Here is a 27,251-nt window from a genome sequence, read left to right as displayed (position 1 = left end):
ACTTCTGCAGAAGTAATTATCTGTACCCTATGGTGATTTAATTTCCCAGGGGCTGCTGTTAAGTCTGAGATTTGGAGACTACCACAAGGATTAGTTCTAACTTCATGGAAAGAGGATTTCACCGTGGCATTGTTTTGTCTCTGGACCCTTCCAGACTCACAAACCGAAACATTAATACTTCCCTGCTCCTTGCCTTTGGCTATAGCTAAGGCTACTTTTTTTTTTTTTCTTTTTTTTCGGAAGTAGGTTCATTTAAAAACCTAAATGCTCCCTTGTATATTGTCTCCCCATTGCCAGGATTACAGCGTGCACTGCCTGGGATAAAGGCATTTCTGCTGCATCACTGTGTACTAAGCATTACCTTTGAGTACTTGCCAGACCCACAGACCACAAAGTCTGTCACAGTTCAGCAGGATGCTCTTCTTGGGATAAAATATATTAAAAAAAAAAAAGATTTTCAGGGGTGCCTGGGTGGCTCAGTTGGTTGAGTGTCCGACTTCAGCTCAGGTCATGACCTCACGGTCTGTGAGTTCGAGCCTCACGTCGGGCTCTGTGCTGGCAGCTCGGAGCCTGGAGCCTGCTTCAAATTCTTTGTCTTCTTCTCTCTCTCTCCCTCCCCTGCTTGTGCTCTCTTTCTCTCTCTCTCAAAAATAATAAATAAACATTTAAAAATTTAAAAAAAAAAGACTTTCATAAAAATGTGCTAAAGGGAGAAGAGTACAGTTACAGATGTCTCAGCTAAACAAATAGGGTGCAGGAGATATACAGAGAGAGGAGACAGGTGCTATCTCAAGGTGGTTACAGGAGACAAGGCCTGACATATCTCTGAAACAGTTTCTGGGGGGTTCAGGGCAAAAAGCATAAACGACGGGACAACACTAACAGCTGTTCAGGAAGCACCTCCCTGCCCTCCTGGGCAACACCTCCAAACACCGTGATTTAAGGCACCCTGATTTAGTGCTAACGGCCTTTCGGTGGGACCCCCTCGGCATCACTGCCGTCTTAGATTCTCCCAGTTTCGTATCTGTTGTCAAACACTGCAAACCGCCAGAGATCCCCTCAAACTACACAGAGAAGATTGAACCACGGAAGGTTATAAAAACATCAACGAGGTGGGGGAGATCACTTCACGGACCCTGTGGCATGGAGATTTAAATGCTGTGAGAGCCCGCGATGTGAGGGAAAAAACTCAAGGCAGAAGGCGGGAACCACCCAAGTACTGGTCAGGGTGGAGCCGCCGCCCTCTGACGAGAGTCAGGGGCCAGGCAAGAGAAGCGAATTTCCTGCTCGCATCACAGCTGAGTGCAGGTCAGTGACACAGGGTCTGTTCCACTAGGCTATTCAGAAGGCTAAGCTTCCTCCTGCCCCTACCTTTGTCAGCTCCTAGAATCCTGGAAGGCTGTACCAGATCCTCTGTATCTAGTGGGGCGGAATGCAGAAAGCAAGCAAGAGTGGAGGACCCCAGAAGGTTTTGAGAGGCAAGACCCAGAGGTGGCACACAGCCTTCCACTCACGTCCTCTCAGCCAGAGCTCATCCCGTGATCACACCTGACTGCAAGGGTGGAGGGCAATGTAGTTCAGTGCGATGTGGGGGAAAGGGAAGTAGAAATTAATGAGTAACTGAACCACCAGCAAGGCTTTACCACACTCACAAATGCCTATGAAGCTACACAGGTAACTTGCAGGAGTAAGACAAGCAGGGTGTATGTGTATTTTATGGGTAAAGAGGCCTTGATGCTGGAGACCATATGCTTGTTTGGGGAAAATGGCAGAGTGGCCGTTACTTAGCTTGTAGCTGGTTGCTGCCACTTGCATAAAAAGGTCTTGAATTGACTTTTCCACTTGGTCAAAAAAAAAAAAAAAGAAGTCAGGTTTCATCTGCAGTCTCATTTTAAAATAGAGCTCTTGCCTGCTTATCTTTCTTCTTTCCTTTGATTTCCTTTCCTTCCTTCCTTTCTTTCCCCCCTCCATCCCTTCCCTCCTTCCTTCCTAACATACTAAGATGGCCAAACAAACCTCACTGACAGACCAGTTACAACAACCCCCAGCAAGTAGGAACAAGGCCAAGGGTGGGCACACGGATGCATGTCAAATGGCCGCCCCACTCCTCACTGCGCTTCACTTGTGTGACCCCCGCACCTTCTAGGCCTCTCCTTCTGATCTACATGATTGGAGGCTGGGACATGTTTCTGAAGTTGGTGCAAAAGGCCACCTGAGCTCTGCTTGCGTTGGTGTTTTTGCTCCTTTGCTGATGCCACACTGTCCTGCAAGCTAACCAGAGGGGGATTCCAGCATCTTCTGCTGGGATTTAACCAAAGGGACAGGACTCCTCAGGCAAAACAAAACCAAAAACAGATTCTCTATAGAGTTCATGACTCAACAGATCATTCAGACACAGTGAGGGAGGAAGGGAGGAAGTTTTCCCAGTGATTGCCTTAAACATTCCTTTTCCAAGGAAAAGACACTTGTTTCTAGGCCATTCCAAAAGGATACAGAAATCTATTTACTACAATGGTTAAGAGTCAAGCAAACATGACTCTCAGACTCTCCAAGCTAGAGAACCTTGGTCAAGTGAGGTAATCTCTCAAACCTCAGTTTCCTCATCTGAAACCAACAGACTTATCTCAGAAGGCATTTCAGGATTATCTGCACTTAGGCATATGAATTAAAGCACACATGATGTGCTTTATGCCATGACTACTGTTGGTTGTTGTTGTTCCTAATTAAGTCCTATTATTTCATTTAGATGGATACTCTGGAACCTTTCGGGGATGAATTCAGTGGAATGGCCAGATGCCCTTACGATGCCAAACATGCCAACGTTGCCCTGTTTGCAGGTAAACCACCTGGTTCCTTCTCATTGCATTTGCTCTCACGGGCCTGTCACCGCGAATCTGCTCTGGAGGATTCGCAGAGTCACAGTTGTGTTTCGATTCTCTGGTGAATACTGTAATTAAGAACGCCTTCTTCCATTTGAAATTCATGTGGAAATTGTACTTTTGCTTCATGAAAGGAGTGTCTGCCACTCTTACCCGTGCTTTTGTGCCTTCAGAGAAGGATAACTTTGCTTCAGCTTTGCAGAGAGTGTGCAACATTGGCCACTAGGGCATGTTCAGGTTCAAATAATAAAAGATCCCACCTCAGACCAGCAGTGTGGATTGATCTTTCAAGGTAGGATTGACTTCGGGGGTGGGATGAATCAAAAGCCTGGTGACATCATCCAGGACACAGGGCCTTTTCACTTTTGTGCTCTCGAAATCTCAATTCTTTCTCTGAGAGAGACCAGCCGCCCTCACAGTCGGGGGCTGCCGTCCCCAGTTATGGCTACAACACATATGGCTATGTGTTCCTGTCCACATACAGAAAGGGAAAGGAAGGAGACAAGGTAGGGCCTCAGGAAGATCTCCAAGCAGTGAGGCTACATGCCCACAAGTTTCCAGCAAACATTGCAAATGTCATTGACCGGATTAGGGTACATGCTCATTGGTGATGGAAAGATAATAGGGCAGCGGAAGATGCTGATTAGCTTAGGGTGATACACACTCCTCGTCCTCTCCCCTTCCTTCCCCTGCAGAGGATCTAAAGCAGCAGCAAATAAGCCATCATCTCCAGATTGGGATTCTCGTGTATGAGAGTGAGTGTGTGTGTGTGTGTGTGTGTGTGTGTGTGTGTGTTTTAATTAGGAATTTATTTAGGAATTCATTGCCAGCTGTGTGGAGGTGGGTGTAGCTCCGAGAAGTGTTGGTATAATAGTGATTGTTATAGCACATAATAAAGCGGTTAGCTATAATTTCCATCACCACAGCTAAAAACTGGCACATCCGTGCCCTGAGGAACTTCAGGGCTCTGATGATGAAACAAGATTAGCTCTTCAAACCTCTTCCTCAGTGTCCTGCATTTGGGGGCCTGAATCTACAGTCATGGACTGGAGAAACAGCCTGTGTCAGGAAGGAAGGGTTCCTCGGGTTCGTCCCCCAAAGTTCGGGCACAGTGTTAGCCGGAGGGGGCGCAGTACAAAACACAAAGCCTTGTGAACCTGTCAGTCGACAGGCCAGGAGCAAGACCCATGCGGAGAGTGCTTCAGTGGATTCTCAAGTAACTTCAGCTGCAGCACCTTTCTGACCCTTGAGCCTGCCGGCACCATGGGGGATGTGGGCTACAGTGGGAAATTTAACTGTCACCGAAGAGAGGACTTGTAGCCTGAGGTAGAAAGGAGACGGGGTCAGAGTATCGGCTAAGGCCACCAATCTTCCAGCAGTTACGCAGAGTGTGCCCCAGGAGATGACACTGTGAGAGCCCCCTTTCTCCCCCTATAGGTACACTTGGACAGGTTTTCAATGGACTGTTTGAAATCCCATAAAAGCTCAGCCCTTATTAATAGAAGATCCTTGTTGGCAGCTGAATGGTTGTCATGTTAACACGAGGGGCAGAACACTGCTCTGTTTTAGAAATAAAAGTCCTGGTGAGATACCCAGTGATGAATGTAGAACAAAACGCATAACCAAAGAGGCACATGGGTGGCTCAGTGGGGTGAGTGTCCGACTCTTGATTTCAGCTCATCATGATCAGGGTCATGTGATCGAGCCCCCACTGGAACCCACACTGAGCGTGGAGCCTGCTTAAGATTCATTCTCTCTCTCCCCCCTCTCCCTCTGCCCCTCTCCCCCCACTCACACGTGCTCTAAAATAAAAAAAATAAAAAAAAAGAGAGACAGAGAGAAAAGGTGTAATGGAAAGTGGATGGGAGGAAAATCCACACACACTGCCCTCCCACTGCCCACCAGCACCCGGCATATGTGCATGACCCGGAGCCATGATTGTTTAAAACAAGCTGTGATTTTTGTAGATCTGTTTATCAACAGAGAGGTTTGCCATCTGTGGTTCAAATCTAACCAGTCAATCTTCACTGATAAATGGTTGACAATAATGAAGATGTCAAGACAGCTCCAAGTTGAACCTGAGCAAATTTCAGTTTAGATCAAAAGCAGACATCAAGACCTCTGCTTAGATATGTCCGGATAAACTTTTCTAAAAAAAAAAAAAAAATTACACTTAATGGAACTACAGTGTATATAAGCCACTCTGACATACAACTCAACATAGGTAACCACTAAAAACGAACCAAGGAAATGGGGTGCCTGGGTGGCTCAGTCGGTTAAGTATCTGACTTGGGCTCAGGTCATGTTCTCACAGTTCGTGGGTTTGAGCCCCGTGCAGGGCTCTGTGCTGACAGTGCAAAGCCTGGAGCCTGCTTCAGATTCGGTGTCTCCCTCTCTCCCTGACCCTCCCCCACTCACAGTCTCTCTCTCTCTCTCTCTCTCTCTCTCCCTCTCAAAAATAAATATATGTTTAAAAATTTTCAAAAAATGAACCAAGGAACTAATTTCTATTTTTGAACATAATTACTGTTTGTTTCACATACTGCATAGATTTTACTATTCTAGAAGGACCCATTTGATTACTTGTGTGCAGGATGTTTACTAATCCAGGAAAAGAGCCCAAAGTGGTAGGGATTAATCTTCAACTTTCTTCATCCTCTTTAGCCTTAGATATACCCTAAAGCACATACCCCAAAAAAGCATGAATTCTCAAAGGCCAGATTCAACTTGGTATCAGGACCCTTCCCCTTTTCTCCTTGCTTTGGTCTCTTGAGTGTGAGAACATTTTCAGTTCATGACTCTGAAATACTGAAGCAAATATCTCTTATTTCAGCTAGACTGGCAGGGCTCAGTGGCTCTCATGAATGAAGTGACTCTCATGATCTAAGGAGCCATTCAGTCAGCATTTTTTTTTTTTTGCTTATGAACCCCCTGACTCCCCTCACCTGCCCAGGCGAAGGACTCTATCACTTCTGCACAAACTTAAAATTTCTGATGATACAATCAGCTTCTGTCTTTCCCTGGGCTCCCATCTAATCCAGTTTGCCATGGTGTGGTGGCAGTAGCAGTGTCCAGGGGGCCTTGGCCTTGAGATTTCGGTCAAGGTCCATCTAATCAGGTGAAGCAAACAACATTTTTCATTTACCCCGTTCCCTGAGCTGCTGCTGCTGCTGCTGCTGCTGCTGCTTAGAAATTGCCATGCAATTTAAAAATGAAAAATGTTTCATCTCTCAAGATCCTAATTTACAATGGTTAGGAATGTGGGCCAAGTATTTTCCCAGCGACTCTTGGATGTTCCCCAGTTGTCCTATCTCATTTGCCTGATGTAGGAAAGCAATCTGGGGGATGTCTCTATTATTCCCCCACGCCCAGTGTAGTGCCCCAACCCCGTTCACCTCTTTTCTTTCTCTCCTAAGATGGAAAACTATACTCAGCCACAGTGACTGACTTCCTTGCCATTGATGCGGTCATTTACCGGAGTCTGGGAGACAGCCCAACCCTACGGACCGTCAAGCATGATTCCAAATGGCTGAAAGGTGAACCAACAATTAAGAGAGGGGTGGGGGCTCATATCTTGAGGGAGATTTAGAGTCTGGACAGACCAGACTGGAGTTTCATGTTGGTAATAGCTTCTGACAGACAGGAAGGTGGAAATGGCATCTTTTGCCCCAAATGATTTATTTACTTCCCCCTTCTCATTTCCCATGAGTTTCTGGAGTATTAACACAACTACCAATGCCACTACAATAGAACACACCACATTCATCTTTCCTGCCTCAAGCGCTCGTTTCAGAGTCTAACATGAAAAGAACTGAACATTCCATTCATGGAAGGGAACAGGGATCGGAGGTGGTGGGGAGCAGGGAAAATGCTATTCCCAACCCGGCATGAGTCAGGATTCACGAGGAGATGCGTACAAAAAAATCCTTTCTGTAATAGGAGCATTCATTGTGGAAAATAAAATTACAGACATATGAAAATTCATTTATTCTTCATTGTTAATTGCAACCACTTCTGAAAGATAGAATTTTGTAGGCTCGAATGCCTTCTGAAATCACCAGCACTTGCTGGTGTGGTCATGAGAAATGGTTCGTGTTAACCCAATGTCTAATGGCCCTACACTTTTAATTAATATCATGTCTTTGGTCGCAGCTGATTGAAGTTCTTTTAACTCTGTGTGACATGTCCCCAATTAAAGTGCCATGTGTCCACAGAACCGTACTTTGTCCAAGCAGTGGATTATGGAGACTACATCTACTTCTTCTTCAGGGAAATAGCAGTGGAGTACAACACCATGGGAAAGGTAAGAGGCGTGGATGACTCCCCTGGCCCCGTGTTGTTCTGGATGACCTTGATATAAGAACCATAAATCTAATCGCAAGGTCATCGCTTTGAGAAGACTCGGCCAAAGTTTGGTGGACGTGAAACGCTGTTCTGCCTCAGAGCCCTGTAAGCTTTTCCAGACCAGTCCCAGATTGCAGGGAACCTCTTAAATATTTCTACTGAAAATGTAATCCACAGATGTCTATCTGGGTGATTTCACACTGAGTTTCAAGTATCTTGAGATGTGGTTTCCTTCCAGGTATACTCATTGTTGTTTTTGTTTTTGTTTTCTTTTTAACTCAGTTGTTCCACAGACAGAGAGTAGATATCCAGTATCTTTAAGCAAAATGAGAGCCCTGATCGTCTTTTACTGCAAAAAGCAACAGAACACTTACGGGATGTCCACTTCAGTTATTTTTACCAGAGAGTAGGTCAAGGTCACTAAGTTGGAGGGCACAGACTCAGTGCCAGGGTGGCCTGCAGGGTTACAGGAATTCAGAGTATGAGATTCAGGGCCCAGAGACAGCCAGTGAGGATGGCAGAGATGGTGCATACAAAGTGTGCTTTTGTTTGAGGAAATAAAAAGCTAAGCAGTCTGTATGGAAATGAGTTTATCTGGCTGGGAGCTGATCCCCTGAAGGATTTATGGTTCTGTATTAAATGCCACAGCCTTATCTTTCCAAACATGCTGTTCCAATGAGTCCCCCCCTTTTTTTTGCTACTAATTTTAGAAACATGGGATTAAATTAAGCACCATGTTGTTGTTGCTTCTGTTTTCTAAGAAAGGCAAATTCTACTAACATCTTGAGAAGTGAGTGCATTTCATCTTTCCTATGTGTTTTTCCTCTGCAGGTAGTTTTTCCAAGAGTGGCTCAGGTTTGTAAGAATGACATGGGAGGGTCCCAAAGAGTCTTGGAAAAACAGTGGACGTCTTTCCTTAAGGCTCGCCTGAACTGCTCAGTTCCCGGAGACTCTCATTTTTATTTTAACATACTCCAGGCAGTCACAGATGTGATTCGTATTAATGGCCGTGATGTTGTCCTGGCAACCTTTTCCACACCTTACAACAGGTAACCACGCCCTCGCTCTGCTGACCTAACCCATCCTTCCCAGCTTCCCTTCCCCCTAGGGGTTCTCTCCTAATGCACAAGATTCACAACTGATGCAAAAATTGATGCTTAAGTGCTCCGTTTTCACCAAATTAATAGTCAGTTAGAAGTAATATTAGCTTAGGATTTTAGGGGAAGTAATTAAATAAATTATAACAATATCTTCTATTTATATGCCTGGCGTACAAACACTTCTTATGTGTTATTTCAAAATCTCTCCAGTAATAATGGAAACTGAATACTGTTGCCCTCTTTTTACACTTGAAGAAACTAAACTCAATTATATTACCTGGTCCAAGTCAGGAGTCGAAAGAGGCAGCTTTAGAACTCAAGAATGTTTCTCCTCCCGCTTCCCTCTTCGAGGTCATCTAACGTTCTGTTTGACTTTTACTATTTCTGTGACTGGATCGGTAACTTTTAAAGCCAAAACACTGAAAATTTACTTAAATGCTACAGAGTGAAATTTAGGTTCAGACAAGTCCATCTCTCATCCCCCCACAAGGGACCCTGGTTATTATCCTGTCAGAGGAACCTGGACCCCAACCACCAGGGACTCCGGGGGGCTTGAGTGAGGACTTGGAAGTCATCAAACATGGTGCCTAGAAATACTGAACATCAGCTTATTCATTCCTATATTTGTGTTTATTGAAGCTGAGACTTTGAGTAATCAAATGACGCACTAAAAAGTGTTGCTGGGGCAGCAGAAATGTGTGGAGATTAAAAAACAGGAGGAAGAAAGGCATGAGATTCTCTGGTACTGAGCTCTCCTGAACTTTAGAGTCCTGGCACTGCTGCATAAAAATGATTGTGACTGGTGGGCATGGACATAAAATCTGAGAATACATGGTTTCATTCTGGATTATACTTTTTGTTACACTTGTTATTCTGGATGAGACTTTTAAGAACCTGATACGAGTCTAGATGACAGATAAGTGCATGATGAGACTGGAGGGTGGCATACAGGAAGAAATGTGTAAGAACTAGGGAGAGTCCGAAACAGAGCATGCCGGAAGATGCTCTGATGTTCCTCAGTTAAACAGAGGGCAAGAGTCAAGAACTCTCCACTGAATACGTGCAAATATGAATCCATGCTGCAAAAAAGTATTCAGTTCGATTTAAGTAAGTCTTAACCATCCACGACGATTTTAGACTTGAGAAACAGAAAAGATACAAAAATTTAGGCTGTAACTATTCATACTTCGGAATCCCCATAGCTAGGATTGTTTAAAAAGAATACTGTCTTGGTACTCAGGAATACAGGGGCTGGTAGAATTTGAGCATGTTTCTAGTTTGTTTGGCCAGGGGGCCGAAGTGGGTGTCAAGGGTGCACTGGGTAATTACAATATAGTAGTAGATTCTCATGTATTAGAGAGACTCCGTGTAAAGGATTTTCTTAAAAGGCCCCTAGGAGGGGCGCCTGGGTGGCTCACTAGGTTGAGCAACGAACTTCGGCTCAGGTCATGGTCTCACGGTTCAGGGGTTCGAGCCCCACATTGGGCTCTGTGCAGACAGCTCGGAGCCTGGAGCCTGCTTTGGATTCTGTGTCTCCCTCTCTCTCTGCCCCTCCTTGTCATGCGCTCTGTCTCTCTCTGCCTCTCAAAAATAAAGAAAACTAATAAAAAAAATTTTTTTTAAAAAGGCCCCTAGGAAACACCCAATTAATACATGCCTATGCAGCCTCAGAAACAGTATTTGTTCAGAAAAATCAGAAACTGACAAAAATATACATACCCGTTTTCATCTGCAAATTAGAGTTGTAGTGGTTCTGGTTTTAGTGGTTCTGGTTTCATCCATTTCCACCCCGTCTTCCACACATGCAAACTTGGTCATGAAGGCCTCTTCTAAGTCTTTGAGGTGCTCCTCCTTACCAATGGGAAAAAGCCCACGTTCCCCAGCAGAGCACACAGGTCCCCCTCCCCAGCCCCCCAGTGGTCAAGCCCATCTTCTCCTCCAGCTCCACGGCCTCACGGGCTGAAGCTAAGAGGTAGTTCCTGGATGTGCCAAGCCTATACCTGCCCTGCTCCCAGCCAGGTCTGCCAGTCCATCCAATGTATATCAGCTGAGAGCCTATGTTATTTATTGGGCATTTACTGTTGGAGATTAGGGATTCTGTCAATATATATGCTGAAGGAACAGAAGGTAGGAAGAAAGGAATGAAGGAAAGATGAACAGGAGGAGGGAGGGAGAAAAGGCAGGAACGGAAAAGAAAGCATTTCACAAGCAATTCTAACCATGGGCAGATTATCAAACCCTAGGGTATCTTTAGTTATTATGAGGTGCCTCATAAAATTCTTCAATATTTATCCTGTTTGTCATAATATTTTATTTATTTATTTATTTATTTATTTATTTATTTATTTATTTAGAGAGTGACAGAGTGAGTGGGGGAGGGCCAGAGAGAGAGGGAAAGAGAGAATCCCAACCAGGCTCCACAATGTCAGTGCAGAGCCCCATCCCATGTGGGGCCTGATATCACAAAATGCGAGATCATGACCTGAGCCGAAACCATGACTCGGACGCTTAACCGAGCGAGCCACCCAGGCACCCCTATATGTCATAATATTTAAAGTAAATATGTGAACTTTTTAGGAAAGGGAGATGTGAAGAGAGTCTTACCAAATTAAATACATAAGGCTAGGGCTGTGACATCAAAAACAGTGGGGATCACAGTCTTATCTATTCAATTCTGTGCACGATGTATACATATTCCACATACTTTAAAATCCATCCTGCTACTTTGTCTTACATAAGCTTTCTAATCCTCTCCCTAATTCTTGCTTTATTAGTAATACTTCAGTAATTGTGTTATGAAATTAAAGATGGCATAAAATTCTCCTAATCGTGTAAGAAGTGATTTCCAAAACCTTCAACATTTGCAAAATCAAGACTAAATCGTTCTCTCTGCCCTGGATGACGTTCCCACACTACAAAGCACCTGTGTCTTGCCCAGGATGTTCCTGCCTATGCAGTGCCCCACTACCTCAAACCCTGATTAAAACTCTTGGCCAGCTGGTGCCTGAAATTTATTTGATCAAAATCAAGGAACAGCCATACTTCAAAACAAACATGGGTTCAGGGCGCCTGGATGGCTGAGTCTGTCAAGCACCCAACTCTTGTTTTCAGCTCAGGTCATGATCTCGTGGTTCATGGGATGGAGCCCCACATTGGGCTCTGTGCTGAGAGTGCGGAGCCTGCTTGGGATTCTCTCTCTCCCTCCCTCTCTCTCTCTCTCTCTCTCTGCCCATGCCCTACTTATGCGTTCATGCTCTCCCTCTCGCTCTCTCTCGCAATACGTAAGCTTTAAAAAAAGGGGGTGGGGGTTCAAAGAGTTTTACCCAGATGAATGAATAATTCATGCCTTCTCTCCATTGATTAAAAAAAAAATCCCAATTCTTTTCAGGAGTGGCAAGGAAGGAGGCAATTATAGGTAGAGATTACCGCCATTATTATTTAGCACTTAATAGAGCACTTTATTTGCAAAATGTTCATGCTTTAGAGACTTAAATTGCTTACTCTCATGCAAATAAATAGGAAGTAAAAATTGAAACCAACAGTGACTAACATAAAATAAGCATGTTTTCCCCACACATACGTTCTCACTATCCTTGGCTGGAGAAACCAAATTCAGAGAAGCAGTATGTGGACAATGCACCAATATTAGAGATGAAGAATGTTTTCCAAAGATTTTCTCTTTGGGTTAGTGACTTGAAAATTCCGGGAATTCATGAACCTTCTAAACTACCAGTTCTAAACAAATGCGGTTCCCAAGGCCATACAAACATGTAGGGGTCTTTTTTTCTCTCTGAGTTTGCTGCAACCAGTCCTTTCTTTAAGGCCACGGATGCAAATGTGATTCAGAGAAACATTCGTTTTATATACTGGGATCCTTTACATTCACAGTGATCAGGGTGTGAACTTTAAATTCCAACCGCCAGAAACAGGGAAGTTGCTCTGTAGTATGTTTTCCAAGCTGCACGCATTAACTGTTGTGAGAGGAACACTGTATGAAATGTTCTGTTACAGCATCCCTGGGTCTGCAGTTTGTGCCTATGACATGCTTGACATCGCCAATGTGTTCACTGGGAGGTTCAAAGAACAGAAGTCTCCAGATTCCACTTGGACACCAGTTCCTGATGAAAGAGTGCCCAAACCCAGGTACGTGTAAATATTTATACGACTGTTTTGAACTGCAAGAAATGGGCAGCTTGGTCCCAGACAATGAACATCTTAAGAACTGCCTACCAGCGCCTTCCATGCTGGCCACGGCGATACAACTACCAGAGCAACAGAAAGATCTATCAGGCCATTTGCCTTCATCCCCTTAACCCATTCAATGACACTAGTCTTTTGCTTAACCTCTACCTCTGTGGCTTATCCAAGGTCATCCTAGGCTGATGGGAAGCATCTGGCCCAGCCAGCCCCACTGGCATGTGGCTGAGGAAACTGAGGCTCAGAGAGTTAGAGAGTGTATTGTGCAAGTTCACAGACTTGCGTGATCATTTGCACTACTCCACCCTTCTTCCCTTCCCTTCCACACAGACCCATGTCTCTGCACTCTAATAAAATGCAGACTATAAATGGTGATCCCTGGAGTTTGTGACCAGGCTGGATGGGAGCTGAGTCCAGGACTCCAGGGCAACGGCAGATAGAGACCAGTGAGTGCCTTGTTTTATCAGGTTTTCCCTGGTCTACCAGGTTCTAATCTGTTTTGGATCCAGACACAGTGCATATCCCTCCACCGTAACATGCCCCCAAATCGCTTTTGTGGGGAACGTGTTGTCCCGAGACCACACGGAGACCTCCTGGTCCTATGTAACCTCCATCAAATCTTCACACTAAATCAGCTAGTTCATTCTCTCCCACCCAGACAGGATGAAACTCCACCCCCCCCCAACCCCGTGCCTGCCCTCATCATGTGGCACATGCTTCAAAATTTCATTACAACATTTGGCATCTAAGTTCCATAGAAACATCCTGTGCATCTGGCTTCCTCCATGGAATTGGTGTGCCTCTGCAAAGAAGCCCAATATCTAAACCTTTTGGTTTCCAACTCTCTCCTCCAACCTCCAATCACCACCCCCACCATACACACACACACACACACACACACACACACACACACACACAAAGTAGCCCACTTCATCCAATCGAGCGGACTCAGATAACATGAACCACTAAACCCAGGGGAGAAACCTCTGAAGTTCATGCATCTTCATCACCTGAATTATCCGGGGTGTGTATATGCTCTGTTACCCACGGAGAGCAGACTAGGTGCAGAAAGCACACTCTGGCAACCTCAGAAAGATTCGCTAAGTCCCTGCCTGGCATTGTGTAGCTACTTTCTAGATAAGCAGGAAGGGGAGCTAAGTTTGAGGAATGACAGTTCAGGGAGTCCTTAAATAACAGGGTCTCCTCGGTGCATAGAGACGGCGACAGCCAGCCATCACCAGGATACATAAACTTTGATTTTCTACCGGTGGCAATGTGTTTCTCCCCGCCCTTCCACGTGCTTTCTCCCTCCTCTTGCCGACATCAGGATGGTCTCGTGGAGCTGGCTTGGTCGGTGCCACAAAAGAGCGTGCACGTGAGGCCAGATCACGCCAGTGTTGTCAGGGTTTAGTTTTACTCTCCGGAACCCACAGGCAGAGCAGGGCTGTGGACAAGGGCTGTGGTCAGTGTTTCCCTGACCTGACTTTACTACGTTGTCCCTTGACTCCCGAGACCACAGAGTTTCTTGTAGCAATGAATTTCCACTGTCATTGCTCAAAAATAAAGAAATGACCTTTCAGGAGACAATCTTCAGTGTAACTGGCTTTTCATATACTTGCCCAACTCAAACAAAAAATGAAAACAGTAAAAACAAAACCCACCCGTTCTCTGACCCCCAGGTAATGAGAGAGGGTGAGGTGGAGCCCTGCTGGTATATACTGCTGCCTGGCGGCTTTATGAATGCCTTTGTTTTTGACATTTGTGGAAGTGTCAGCTAATTCTCTCTTTGTGTGGAACAAATGCCTCAAGAACTTCCAGCAGGGCTTTAGGACAGGTAGAGCAGTCTCTGGCACAGGTGCAAAGCACATACTTCCTCACTTGTTTTAAGCTCCCATCACTGTTTATGAGGTTTGTTTGTGCTTCTGGGGGGAAGCCAAGCTGCCCCCAGCTGATGCTGAACTGCCCTGGCTGGAGCTTCTCTATGGAATGAGGAGGCGGCAGGGAAAAAATCCAAGCATATTTTTTTGGTGGCATTCTGCATTGTTCAACTTCCTCTTCTCAGCCTACGGTACATTCTCCTGCGTGCCAGATGCTTAGGGAAGCAGTTCGTTCAAAGAATTTGCCATAAGGCACGAAATAAGCTCCCTCCCTTTGTCTCTTTTTAGGCCAGGTTGCTGTGCTGGTTCATCGTCCTTAGAAAAATATGCAACCTCCAATGAGTTTCCTGATGATACCCTGAACTTCATCAAAACGCACCCACTCATGGATGAGGCTGTGCCTTCCGTCATCAACAGGCCATGGTTCCTGAGGACGATGGTCAGGTGGGTGTCAAGCAAATCATGTCCTAAGTGGATCTTTCCCTACTCTGTCCCATGCTCATAAAACCTATCAGTGGATCATGATTTGAAATGCCACAAACATCTTCTGTTATCCTGGGCATTGATTCAGCTGTGACAGGCTGGCCAGTTGGGTGCCTGCCACAAAACCCCCATAACCACATTCCCAGTGGGTAGAGTTTTGATATTTTCAGGCTAACTGGACACATGCCAGCGATTAGACGTAACGAAAATATCTCCTTCCGGGTTAGCCTATTCTGTGCAAAAGCAGAGAAGCAGTGAAGGAGAACCAGTCAATGGCTGTGGATACCTGTTTGGTTGGACATGGTTGCAAAACATGCTCCAGATTCCATCGGAGTATTGCCCCTGGGTTGTTAGCTGTCAGGCCAGGGATGAACGGCACACTTGGACAAGAATGATGGTGTGAGGGATTCATACTGCACCATTTGTAACCTCAAGTGGTGGCCAGAAGAGAGGGGATAGTTGACTAGAAATCTGTGATAGCGTCAAATACTCCTTCTTGTAATTTAGACCTTATTTCCAAATGATCCAGCAGGATTTCCCAAGTACCACCCTGCAGTGGCCGTCATCAAACAAAATGTCATTCAACCCTACCACCGTTTTTACTTTAAGTAGGCTCCATGCCCAACGTGAGGCTCAAACTCATGACCCTGAGATCAAGAGTCGTGCACCCAACTGGCTGAGCCAGCCAGGGGTCCCACCACCATTTTTAAACAGTGATTTTACTGAAAGATATTAGAGTATTACAATGACTCTTGCCCATAAAATGAAAACTGTGGTATATAACTTGCAGGAGGGTTCATGTTTTCTGGTTTCTGCCATGGTGCTTGGCACAGATCAGTATCCGTGGCATGGTGAACAGCTGAGAGGTACCAGAGAAAGATGATGCCCTTTACCTTTGGCTTTAAGTGGACCTTGTTTGGCTTGTACATCCTCATATCAATTAATGGTGTCATCAGCACCCTACCTGCCCATCCTTCAGAACTGTCAGCCCCTCTACACACACTTGGAAAGCTTTCCAGTCTGACATTTCGTTGACAAGGCTTTGCACCTCCAAGGAAGAGTATGGAAAACTGGTAGCCGTGCTCTTCTCTTCCATGTTAACTGAAATGTTAAATGAGTTCCATTATCATTTCTTCCCCTCTTCATGGGACACATCAGCCTTTCCCTGGTGCTCATGGAAGAGATAATTGCTGAGTGGTTTCAGATGGTTGGGCTGTCTCTTTGCTCTGTAACTTGGCCTCCGCAAATGCATACCTCCTTCCTCCCCTTGGAGCCACACTAATGCTCCACATATGGAAATAAAGGACCAGAACAGCTTGAGAACATTATCTATATGCATACATTTTTCTTGAGGTCATTACTAGAAAGCGAAGTCACAACTGTTTGAAGTGGAAAAGGGGACCCCTGAATGACAGACCAACAAAGATAAAAACTGTGATCCTGTCATCTTAGATACCGCCTGACCAAAATTGCAGTGGACAGTGCTGCTGGGCCCTATCAGAATCACACTGTGGTTTTCCTGGGATCAGAGAAGGGGATCATCTTGAAGTTCTTGGCCAGGATAGGAAACAGTGGTTTCCTAAATGACAGCCTTTTCCTGGAGGAGATGAGCGTTTACAACCCTGAAAAGTACGTAGACTGTTGGGCTCTTTCTTAGTCATTCTTTGTCACTGTGATCCTTTTCATTCAAAGGAAAATCTGAGAAGAGCAGACTTCAGTTGTCTAAGCCTTTAGGAGGCTTTTAGTATTGTTCGGGGGGGAAAAAAGCATTATTTTTCTCTTTACCAATAAATGTGCGTTTATATAGAGACACACCACACAGGGCTAGGGAGGGGGGCATCTTTAGGATCTGTTTCACCTTCAGTGAGATCAGATTAAGGGATCACCTTGTGGGCCGGGAGGCGGGGTGGCCAGAAAAAGAGAACTGACTCATGATCCTACCTTATAAAATCAGGTGCAGCTACGATGGGGTAGAGGACAAGAGGATTATGGGCATGCAACTAGACAAAGCCAGCAGTTCTCTGTACGTTGCATTCTCCACCTGTGTGATAAAGCTTCCCCTGGGCCGCTGTGAACGACACGGGAAGTGTAAAAAGTATGTATTTTGCCTCCCCGACCATGAGAGGGCACGGTGCTTAGAGGGGAGTCCGGAGTAGCTCATGGTCATCTTTTTCCTGCAGAACCTGTATCGCCTCCAGAGACCCATACTGTGGGTGGGTAAAGGAAGGAGGTTCCTGTGCCCATCTGTCACCCAGCAGCAGGTAAGGAACCGGAGGTGTGGAAAAGCGTAAAGTGACCCCCAGCCGCGGTGCGTTCTAGATGTACGATTGATTGTGCTCTCGCACGCCGCTGCCATTCAGCCTTCTGTGCACAGACCTCATCAGTGAGGCTGCTGGCGGTCCTCCTGCCTCTCCCCATTTCATGCAACACCCCGCCATCACATGTGGCAGATTTCCGATTGATTAATCACCCATCCTCAGACTGATTAAAAACACAGAGAAACGAAACACTGTGGGCTTCTAAGTATTCCCTGGAGAGCGGGACAAGAAGATGCACGCCTTGATCACTGCAGCATAAGAGCAGCAGAGAAAAGGAGCAGGAGGGTACCAATTAGATTAGTGCTGCGGTTTGCCCAGCCACAGCAAAAGTGACTCCTCTAATTGACCATGCAGGGCCAAGAAGAGCTCACGGAGCATTTGTTAAACGACGCATTTGTACTGCAAGTATGGCATAGGCATCCAATAACCCATTCTCTTGCACTGAGGAACAGTTGACCGTATTACTCGTTAAGGAGCCAATCAATTCTTGGCAGCTCTCCAACAGATCAGCTAGATCGGGCCAGCCTATCGCACCTGTGATTTGGGTGCTTAAAATTGTTACCCTGACTTTAAGGGCTTGAATGGCATTAGTTAAAAGGTTTCTTTTCGTTATTTTAGTGGATGTGAAATCCAGTGCACGTCTTTTGACAAGTTATGGCAACTCAAGGAAGGTGCCATACGGCAGGACAGTTCTGTCTTAGCCATTCCGTCACGTTCCCCAGGTCTTCATGGCACTCTGGACCTCTTCTCCTATCTCAGAACAGCTAGACAGACAGGAGGGCACATCTGATGACCGCCACAGGCAAAATTTGAGGGAAAGTATTCCCACAAGCAGAGCCAATGATAATTGTGAAGTCTGACTTGGAAATCTGACTAATGTGAAGGGTCGACTCACTATGTATCACTGTATCAGCTCCACAAGTAGCAATATTGACATACTGGAGCTTTGTATCTTTTCATGGGGACCCTCTAAATGAAGGAGAAAAGATCTCAAAGCACAGGAGGGGAAGCTAACAAATGACCTATCTCCTTTCTACATTCAAGGTGTGACCAAAGGTAGTAAGACTGACTTTTAAAAATCATTTTTAAGTCAGGGCGCCTAGGTGGCTCAGTCGTTGGTCGTCCGACTTCGGCTCAGGTCATGATTTCATGGTTCGTGGGTTTGAGCCCTGTATCGGGTTCTATGCTGACAGCTTGGAGCCTGGAGCCTGCTTCAGACTCTGGGTCTCCCTCTTTCTCTGCCCCTCCCCTGCTCACGCTCTATCTTTCTCTTTCTCTCAAAAATAAATAAATATTAAAATATATATGTATTTTTTAACCTGGGTGGCTTAGTCAGTCAAGCCTCTGACTCTTGATTTCAGCTCAGATTACGATCTCATGGTTCATGAGATCGAGCCCCCAGGTCGGGCTCCAGGACGGGCATGCAGCCTACTTGGGATTCTCTCTCTACCTCTCTCTCTCTGCCTCTCCCCTGCTCACGTGTGCATGCTCTCTCTCTCTCTCTCTCTCAAAACAAACTTTTAAAAATATCACTTTTAAGTCAATATGTGAATGCCAAAATTGTTCCCTTAAGGATTTACATATATATTTCATTGCTTAAAACATGGTGGAACTCTCCTTGAAGAGTGGTCTTCAGGGACTGATGAATACTGGCTTTCACTACCACTAAAATCCTTATCCTTTGAATATGAATTTGATTTTTAACATAGAAAAAAAAAACACTGGAAAACAAACATGGTGTATTATTAGATCAAGGTGTGACTTTTAAGATACTTTTCCTATATGGTCCATAAAATAAACTCTAAAGGCAGCTGCAAAACAGAGTTTCAATTACGTCGTGAGAGGCGGTACAGAGTTCTCCCCCAAAAGGACAGTTCTCCCATGGATGATTCCAGTGTGCTTGTTTTAAAAATCAAAATATATATATTAAGATTGGTCTTGTTATAAAGCTCCTTCAGCCCGACGGGGACCAAGGAGACTTGAAAGAAAAGTCAGCATGAGGGTAATACTCCAGAGTCACAGGGCCACAGAGTCTCAGGTGGTCTCAGCCAAATGTACCACAATGTCCCATCCCCTCAAGGGAGCTCCGTACCCACCAGCCAGTTGTTCCTTTGAACACTTTCTCATATAGGTTATTTCTGGGCAAGGAAATAAAGGTCTAGGAAGGCAGTGCTGGGGTCAAACAAAAAGTACAGAGCAAAAGACCTTTTCTTTTTTTTAATTTAGAGACTTCTGTATCACTTATAAAGAGTTATGTTGACATTTAAACTTTTTAAACGCTTAAGAGATGCTCAATCTGTAAAAGAAGGATATAAATAATCTGCAAACTAATTAACTCCCTGAATAATATCAGAATTAACTGCTCAAACCACGGAGAGTCACAGAAGACTCATTTCTGTAAACTTCGGAGACAAATTTTCAAGCTGTTATCTACTTCTTGTTTCTGCACCTGCTGCTCAAGTTATCAAACTGTGCTGGTTTCTTTAGTGAAACTTCAGACTCATTCTGGAGTAACGACTCATGATGTTGAATTTGTTTCTTTCTTTTTTTTTTTTTTTAAGACTGACTTTTGAACAGGACATAGAACGTGGCAACACAGATGGCCTGGGAGACTGTCACAGTAAGTAAAGCTTTTTATCCACGCACATCTTGGTGCAAAGACCCTTTTATCGGACGGCCTAGAAACGTCACCCCACATGTGGCCCTAGTGCGGCTGGCACTAGAATATGCATAAGTAACAGAAATCATCTTCTACACATCAAATCAAGGAAACAGCGTGTTATGAAGCCAGTGTTGTCGATGTCGTTGCTACAAATGCTGGCGCCTATTCCACGGTTACAGTGCTGTGGAACAAATTCACTCTAGAGGATAGTAATTATAGCAGAGCAGTAAGTTAGATCAACATTTCCATTAAAAAACTAGTTTCAAAAAACGTGTTTTTACCCCGTAACTTTTAACTAAATAATAAAAAGATTGATTGCTATACTCTAGCTTTTTAATTGAATGGGAGTGTTTTGTTCTTCTTGAACTTATCGACTAACAAAAGTAATTATTTTTCTAATGAGATTTATGTCTATTACCATTTGCAGTAAAGAAAATTTTCAGAAAGAACCCACTCAAGTAAAGGGTGACTCAAAATAACCTTTTATGCTTAGCCCCAAGTTCATTTCCAAAATTATTAAATGGTAACATTTTAGTTGGAACTTAGTATAAAAGGTTCTGGTCAAATGTCTGCCCAGTTGTCCTGCGATCTGATTAGTATGGGTATTCTCCTGAAAATGTTTATTCATGCTAATTTAGAGAAGAATGCCATTCTCTTAGAAAATACTTAGTTTGCAGTGTTTTAAATCTTTGAGCCACAAGTACTGAAATTTCTGACTCTAAGGTACCATTCAACTTTCTACCGTATCTTTTTTTGGAGATCAACTATAACCAAAGAGGGCTATGGGCATCCTCATCTCCAAATTTTTTGCTGTTTTTATTTTGTTTCCAAATATTCAATATTGGCAAAAGCTTCTTCTAATGTCTTCAAACACAGAATTTATTGAGTTCAGAAATCAACACGGGAGACAGTGGCATCACCAAAAGATCTGTGTTACTTGTGTGCAGTGAGACAGTTTGAGGTTTGATCAGTGGATCTCAATCACATTGGTGCCTCATGGCTCCATTTTCAGGGAAACAAGTTTCGGTTTGTGCATGTGTCTATGTGAGCGAACTTAAATTAGCTGACTTCAGTGAATAATTTGCTTCATATTTTTAGGATCTGGTGGTATAGGCATCTGTAGAAAATAGGAGAGTCAACGGGAACTGAATAACTAAACACGTGAGAAATGTGAAAATGGTTGTTAACTGTCTCTATCACGTGTCCACAACACCAGTAGGGCTCACACCGCATTCGGGCCAAGGAACCCACGGAAGCCTCTGTATCTAACACGGGGGAGATCCTCAGGCCCCAAGCCAGCGATTTACTCTTCAGTCTCAGTGTTCAAGCCTCCGTGTTTTCGTGTGCTTCCTAACCTTGAACTCTATTACCGGTGCAACATTTAGGGTGCCGGCTTAGGGCAGGAGGTACACTTGACCTTCTGCTGCCTTTCCTAGTGGCTTCTCTGCTCTTTGTGCTCCTGCTGGAGCATGACCTGCTTCTATGAGACACATCTATTCACACAGAGGCACGCAGAGGGTTCAGATAACTGGTGCACGGTGACTCTTGAACAGGATTGTAAAGGGAAATGGGGGAATCATGAAGAGTTGGTGTCAGAGTCTGGGTAGCAAGCAAGCTAAATGAGCCAGCGATAAGACCCAGACACATGCACATGTGTGCGTTGCCTATACGTGTATATGAGTATTTTTATTTTTGTTTTTAATTTCCCAATGAAAACCTATGATGAATTCAGAACATTGTGATACTGGACAGTTCCTTACAGCATGGTCGAGAGGATGAAATGAGAGAGAATATAAAGAAAACTGTTTTGCAAGTGTGGTCCGAGTGTCACTTATTTCGCCCACATACACACCCCACTGTACAGAGTAAGGCACATAGAATGGCGGTTCCCATTGTTTCTACAAACTCTTGCTTTTTCTTTGAGTCTTGAAAACAAAGGCAGTGACTCTGAGGAAACTCACTCGGAAAAGAGAGAGGAGGGTATGAAATCGGACCCAGTACGAAGCGTCTTGTATTACAAGCAGAAATTAAAAAGCATTTACTTAGTAGTGGGGATCATATGTTAGCATAATTCTGTATAAGCTCATTCCTACTTACGATGTAAGTCACACTAAGCACAGTGTTACACATTAAGTAACCTTCTCCTCCCTTTTGTCTTCCAGATTCCTTCGTGGCCCTGAATGGTAAGGAAGATATTACTCATGATTTAATATCGATGGAAATCTATGTGGGAAATCCTCTTCCACTAATCCTCTTGAGTATTTTCAAACCTTAGGTTTCTTTTTTAATTAATTTTTTATCCTCATTATTTTTTTTATAGACATTTCAACTCCTCTTCCAGATCATGAAATGTCTTACAACACAGTATATGGTCAGTTTATAGATTTTTTTTTTTTTTTTGTAATTTTAAGCCACTCATCCTGTGGTAGTTTATAGTTTTCATCCCTAAACATCACGGACCAGATTCTTTGTTACTTCAGGGCCCCAATTCACTAAAATTATTTCTTAATTTCACAGTGCTTCAAAAATCACTCTATGAGAGACAACTGACGTATGAGACTGGTTCCTACATTTTTAATCCACATAACATGAAATTTGCCAACCTTAGGGAATTCGGTGAATATGTTTAATGAGTTCTTGAGGGAGAAGTAATTGTTTTTGGACACAAATTTATCCAAGATAAAAGAACAGTGCTTGTAACTAATAGGCTGTAGCTCCTGACTGGTAAGAATACCATTCCCTAAAATGCTGACTTCCAGGGCAGTAACCTCTGCAGGGGAAAAAAAATCTAGACATCATGCAGACACCAGCCCTTACTAGGCAAACCTTTCCAATATCACATGGAAATTAGCCATCGAAATTTAAGTTCACAAAGAGTATGACTATTTAGACATATTTTCAGTGACAGTTCTTCAGAATGTATATAGGGAGGAGTGGTGTGGGGGGAATGATGTGCAAACAGGATTCCTCCCGTTGTTTCCACTCTGAAATACACACTGTATTAAACAAAGCCATGAAGTCCATAAATAAAACATTCTGAGTTCTTTAGAAGACAACTTTAGAAGTGCACCACTGTCATTCTCAGAGTTCTCCCTAATGTTTGCGAGGATAAACCATTCGTGTGTTTTTTAATGTTTATTTATTTTGAGAAAAAAAGACCGAGCGTGAGTGGAGGAGAGAGAGGCAGAGAGAGCAAGAGAGAATCCCCAGCAGGTTCTGTTGTGTCAGCACAGAGCCCTATGTGGGGCTCAATCTAACGAACCTCAAGATCATGACCCGAGCTGAAAGCAAAAGTTGGAGGCCTAACCGACTAAGCCACCCAGGCACCCCCGTGTGCTTTTGCAATATAATATGAAAAACACGTGTGATGGTAGATTTAATAAGCTTTGCATTATAATGGGGACCTAAGAGTTTCACAGATGCACATTTTATAGTTTTGTGTTAAAAATGTGTAACAATTACAGTTCTAGGATGGTGTTTGTAGAGGTAATAAAGGAAGGGGGAAACAGGGAAAGAAAAGAGAGCAAGGCAGGTTTAGAATCTGAAGAAATAGTTCAAAATAAACAAACGTGTTTAATAACGCTACGTCCACTCTTCCTCTCTGTGTCTAACTGGCGTAAATAAAAAGCCTCTTTGAAAGTACTAAAGACCGTGTGGTCCTAAATGAGCTAGCTGTGCAGTTATGGAAAACAATGCCTGGTTTCTCCTTCCTGTTCTCCTGGTGGAGGGAGGCAGTGGGGAGCAGACGAGTCCACAGAATTCATCCACCTTTAGCCTTCTCTCATCTGTGACTCAAGCCAGTATACTGAAGACCAGCGACGAAGAAAAATTTCTCAGGAGGCAGATGTCATCTAGCTTAGCTCGCCCGTCAACAAGAGAACCCACTTAGCATCTACTCTCCTCCAATATCATACTCTGCAATCACTTCCTGTAATTGAATAATCTTTATCAGATATTGAGAAATCCAGGTCTTAAGTCTAATTGAACCAGCAACCTCCCTAGCATTCATCAACTGGACAAAGGCCAATTTTAACTCCCAGGTAATTTCTCATATAAGAAAGAATAATCAAACCATGGGATGCTTTTTGTGAACAAAAATCACTCTCCAATCTATGCTTCTCTCTTATTTCCTTTACAAAAGGAAAGGAACTTACTAATTCCTCCATATTAACACATGAGGCCTGTTTGTCCTCAGCTCTTGATCAGTGATTTCTGTGATGAAACTAAAGAAGAGCTGGACTTCTCCTTAATGATCCAGTCCGTTTTAGGCTAATTCCATCCAGTGTTAAGTGGTTAGATGATTGACCGCCAAAATGAGAACTCATCCAGACAGTACTTACGAAAGAAAACACAGAGACTTTCTTTTCACAAACTATTGTAAGAAATGCTTACTTTGCCATTAGAAAACCTAGAATAGATTTAATTCACTCAGCAAATATGTGTTGAGTGCCTTCTGTGGTGCCAGGCACTGGACTAGACACTGTATTTCTCCCATCAAAGGAGGGACCAATGGGGCGCCTGGGTGGCTCAGTCAGTTAAGCGTCCAACTTTGGCTCAGGTCACGATCTTGTGGTTCGCTAATTCGAGCCCCGTGTCGGGCTCTGTGCTGACAGCTCAGAGCCTGGAGCCTGCTTCAGATTCTGTGTCTCCCTCTCTCTCTCTCTGCCCCTTGCCCGCTCACACTGTCACTGTCTCTCTCACTCCCTCTCTCTCAAAAATAAACAAACATTAAAAAAAGTTGTTTTTTAAAAAGGAAGAACCAAATTACTATTTTTATCTGCATGGATATAGACTAGGAAGCCAACCACAAAGTCCAAAATACACCCACTGTTTCCAGCTGTGTCCTTTGCATGTCCCCATAAAATGTTCAGGGGCTGAGTGCAGGTTCATAAAGAGAGCCACAAAACTCGAACTGCCTAACCCAGAAAAAGGAATCATTACAATAAACCATGCAAACTCTCCGCTTGGCAAAAGTTCTGTGCAACACCAGTTACATATGTGAGAACCCCCTTTTTAGTGAATTGGACCCTGACTATTTTCCTTCTTTCTCCCTTTCTTGTATTGATTTAATGTCTCTTGTTTTGTGTCTAATTGGCTGCAGTCATTGTTAATAAGTTATAGTAGTTTGAAGGGTCTCTAACCTCTGGAATCACAAAGACTTGTAGATATAGAGAAACAATATGATGCATATTAAAGTTAACTTCTAAAATCTATCTATTTTATTATATATTATAAGAATAATATATCAGGGGCACCTGGCTGGCACAGTCAGTAGAGCGTGCAACTCTGGATCCTCAGGGTCGTGAGTTCGAGCCCAACACTGGGTGGAGAGCTTACTTCAAAAAAAAAAAAAAAAGAAGAAGAAGAAGAAGAGGAAGAAGATGTCATGAGGTCCACTGGTTAAAATATGACCTTTCACAGTGGATTAACAAGACAAAATTATAGGTTCCAAACCTACTGACTTGTAATACCGTATCTACAAATGACTGCCTATTTTTGTAGCATGATTTTGGTTGCAGAGACCCTTAATGAATGCACAAAAAATTATATAGCCTGTAGCGTCAGACGTTAAAAAGGAAGATAAGTGATTTCCTTTTAACGTGTTTAAGTTTAGAGAAGTAGCAATACTAATACACCTCTTTGATTTCAAACTAAGGACTGCTGTTTAATGATGCTTTTACAAGGCAGTCCTAAAACTTTTGAGAATTTCTTTGACTCTGATTCACCAGTGGCACGTGTTACCTGTCCTCACGCATAAGTTCCAAAGAATACAAACCTCATGCTGCTCGACTTTTTTTTTTTTTTTTAATTTTGAGTATATCGGATGCATGGTTTCTCTAGATTTACATATAGAAAATGGGGATGTGGTGGGTATTAGACTAACGCTTCAGCCATAGGAAGGAGCTGATTTCTCACATTTGTGTAAAGCATTTTCCTACCTAACTACCATCTGGTCCACATTAATTTCCTCTCATAGCCATAGCTTTCCATTACCAATGAGTTTTCCATGTATTTGCAGCATATGGTCCAGGAAATCTTTCGACGGAGAATGTGTCCCTTAGGCATATATTTCCCCTAGATTACCGTATTAAGAAATGTTCTCCCTAAACCATACTTAGGGCATTACCATAAAATTGCCCCTTGAACACAGTTAAATTGAAAGTACTCAAAATGCATATCAATTCAGGTAAAAGAAATTCTTGCTACTTGGAGAAAAGGGTTTGTTTGGTTTTTTTTTTCCTTCCCGCCTTTCTAACTCCCTACAAAGCAATGTCTCATTGTTTGCTTATGCTGGGTGCTGAATGCTCTCTTAGGCTGGCCATGTATTTTGTTAGAGCGGTGCAGAATTCAAGAGTAGAAAACGGAGGCTACATTTTAGACCTCAGTATAAGCGAAAAAGAAATAAAAGAAATTCTGTATTTCCAAGTCCAGGTTAATTTCCCTACCTCTCTGTTCTCTTATCAGCACTGAGATGAGAAGCAAAACCCAGAAATGTAAAAAAATAAAAATTAAAAAAATAAAGTCTAGGTGCAGGCATTCCTGAGTTTGAAATGAACATGTTCTTAACAGTTGGATATAAACCAGACTTTGTGCAACAAAGCTGATGTCTGAGGCTGTGCAGAAGCCAAACAAACTCTACATAGAAAGCGGTTTCTTAAATGTTACTCAAGTTCTGTGGTGGCATTTAAGGGTGGTGCTTCCAGAGAAATCAATATAGCTTAGGTGAGCCACCTAGCTTCCCTGCTTCTTCCCCTCCATCTTTCAAACAAAATGTTGCCTGTCGTGTGCAGTATTAAATTCTCCTGGGAATCCAACTTCCCATGCTAACTGTAAAACAGAAGAATGCAGAGTATTGCTCATTCTAATCTTTCTTTCTGGTCACCAGTATTTTATTGAACACATACGTGGTGATCGCAGCCCAAGGCTGGAACCACTTGTGAATCCACCCTACCTTCTACCAGAGGCACCGGTTACAAATTCGCAGTAGTTGCCTTGATAACTTTTTAAACATTGTTCAAGAGGCTGCTGTAGGTAAGACAGTTTCATAGACTCTACTCGGAAATCACAGAGAGGTAAAGTTTTCTTTCTCTGAGAGAGAACAGGTAGTGGGGCTTCTTGAAATCATCGTGACAGTTTATACCAGAGCACCTGGTGCCACTTGTATTTAGCCTTGTGGCATGATGAAAGGAAAGCAGAGGAATGTGTTCACAGGAAAAATCCAGAGTGTCGGCCCAAACTCCCAACCTGGCCATTCTTTTTCTGATGTTTTCCTGTGGTAGGCTACTCTGGATCCCCAAAAGCTCTCCCTTTCTAATCTGAATCACGTCAGTCAGTGTGGCCTCAAGAACAACCTTTATGAGGTAGGAGTCATGAGACCGTGAAACTGGCTT

At 43.7% G+C, this 27,251-nt stretch overlaps 1 protein-coding gene across 1 annotated transcript in view; it reads left to right on the top strand.

Moving 5' to 3' along the window:
• SEMA6A (semaphorin 6A) overlaps positions 1-27,251 on the top strand; it is a 132,376-nt gene that overhangs the window by 83,205 nt on the left and 21,920 nt on the right. Inside the window, exons 7-17 of the mRNA XM_047092957.1 lie at positions 2,747-2,837; positions 6,296-6,415; positions 7,094-7,182; positions 8,055-8,272; positions 12,335-12,466; positions 14,686-14,841; positions 16,333-16,509; positions 16,835-16,975; positions 17,061-17,141; positions 19,760-19,818; positions 22,023-22,043. Of these exons, the coding sequence (XP_046948913.1) occupies positions 2,747-2,837; positions 6,296-6,415; positions 7,094-7,182; positions 8,055-8,272; positions 12,335-12,466; positions 14,686-14,841; positions 16,333-16,509; positions 16,835-16,975; positions 17,061-17,141; positions 19,760-19,818; positions 22,023-22,043 (1,285 nt within the window). The remainder of the gene's footprint in view (positions 1-2,746; positions 2,838-6,295; positions 6,416-7,093; positions 7,183-8,054; positions 8,273-12,334; positions 12,467-14,685; positions 14,842-16,332; positions 16,510-16,834; positions 16,976-17,060; positions 17,142-19,759; positions 19,819-22,022; positions 22,044-27,251) is intronic.

Source organism: Lynx rufus, unplaced genomic scaffold (genome assembly GCF_022079265.1).
Source record: "Lynx rufus isolate CCGP_SWC_20201006 ecotype Redwood Valley unplaced genomic scaffold, mLynRuf1.p SCAF_1, whole genome shotgun sequence".
NCBI classification, from domain to species: Eukaryota; Metazoa; Chordata; class Mammalia; order Carnivora; family Felidae; genus Lynx; species Lynx rufus.
The sequence above is the reverse complement of the archived record's forward strand: the minus strand, read 5'-3'. Positions and strand labels throughout refer to the sequence as shown.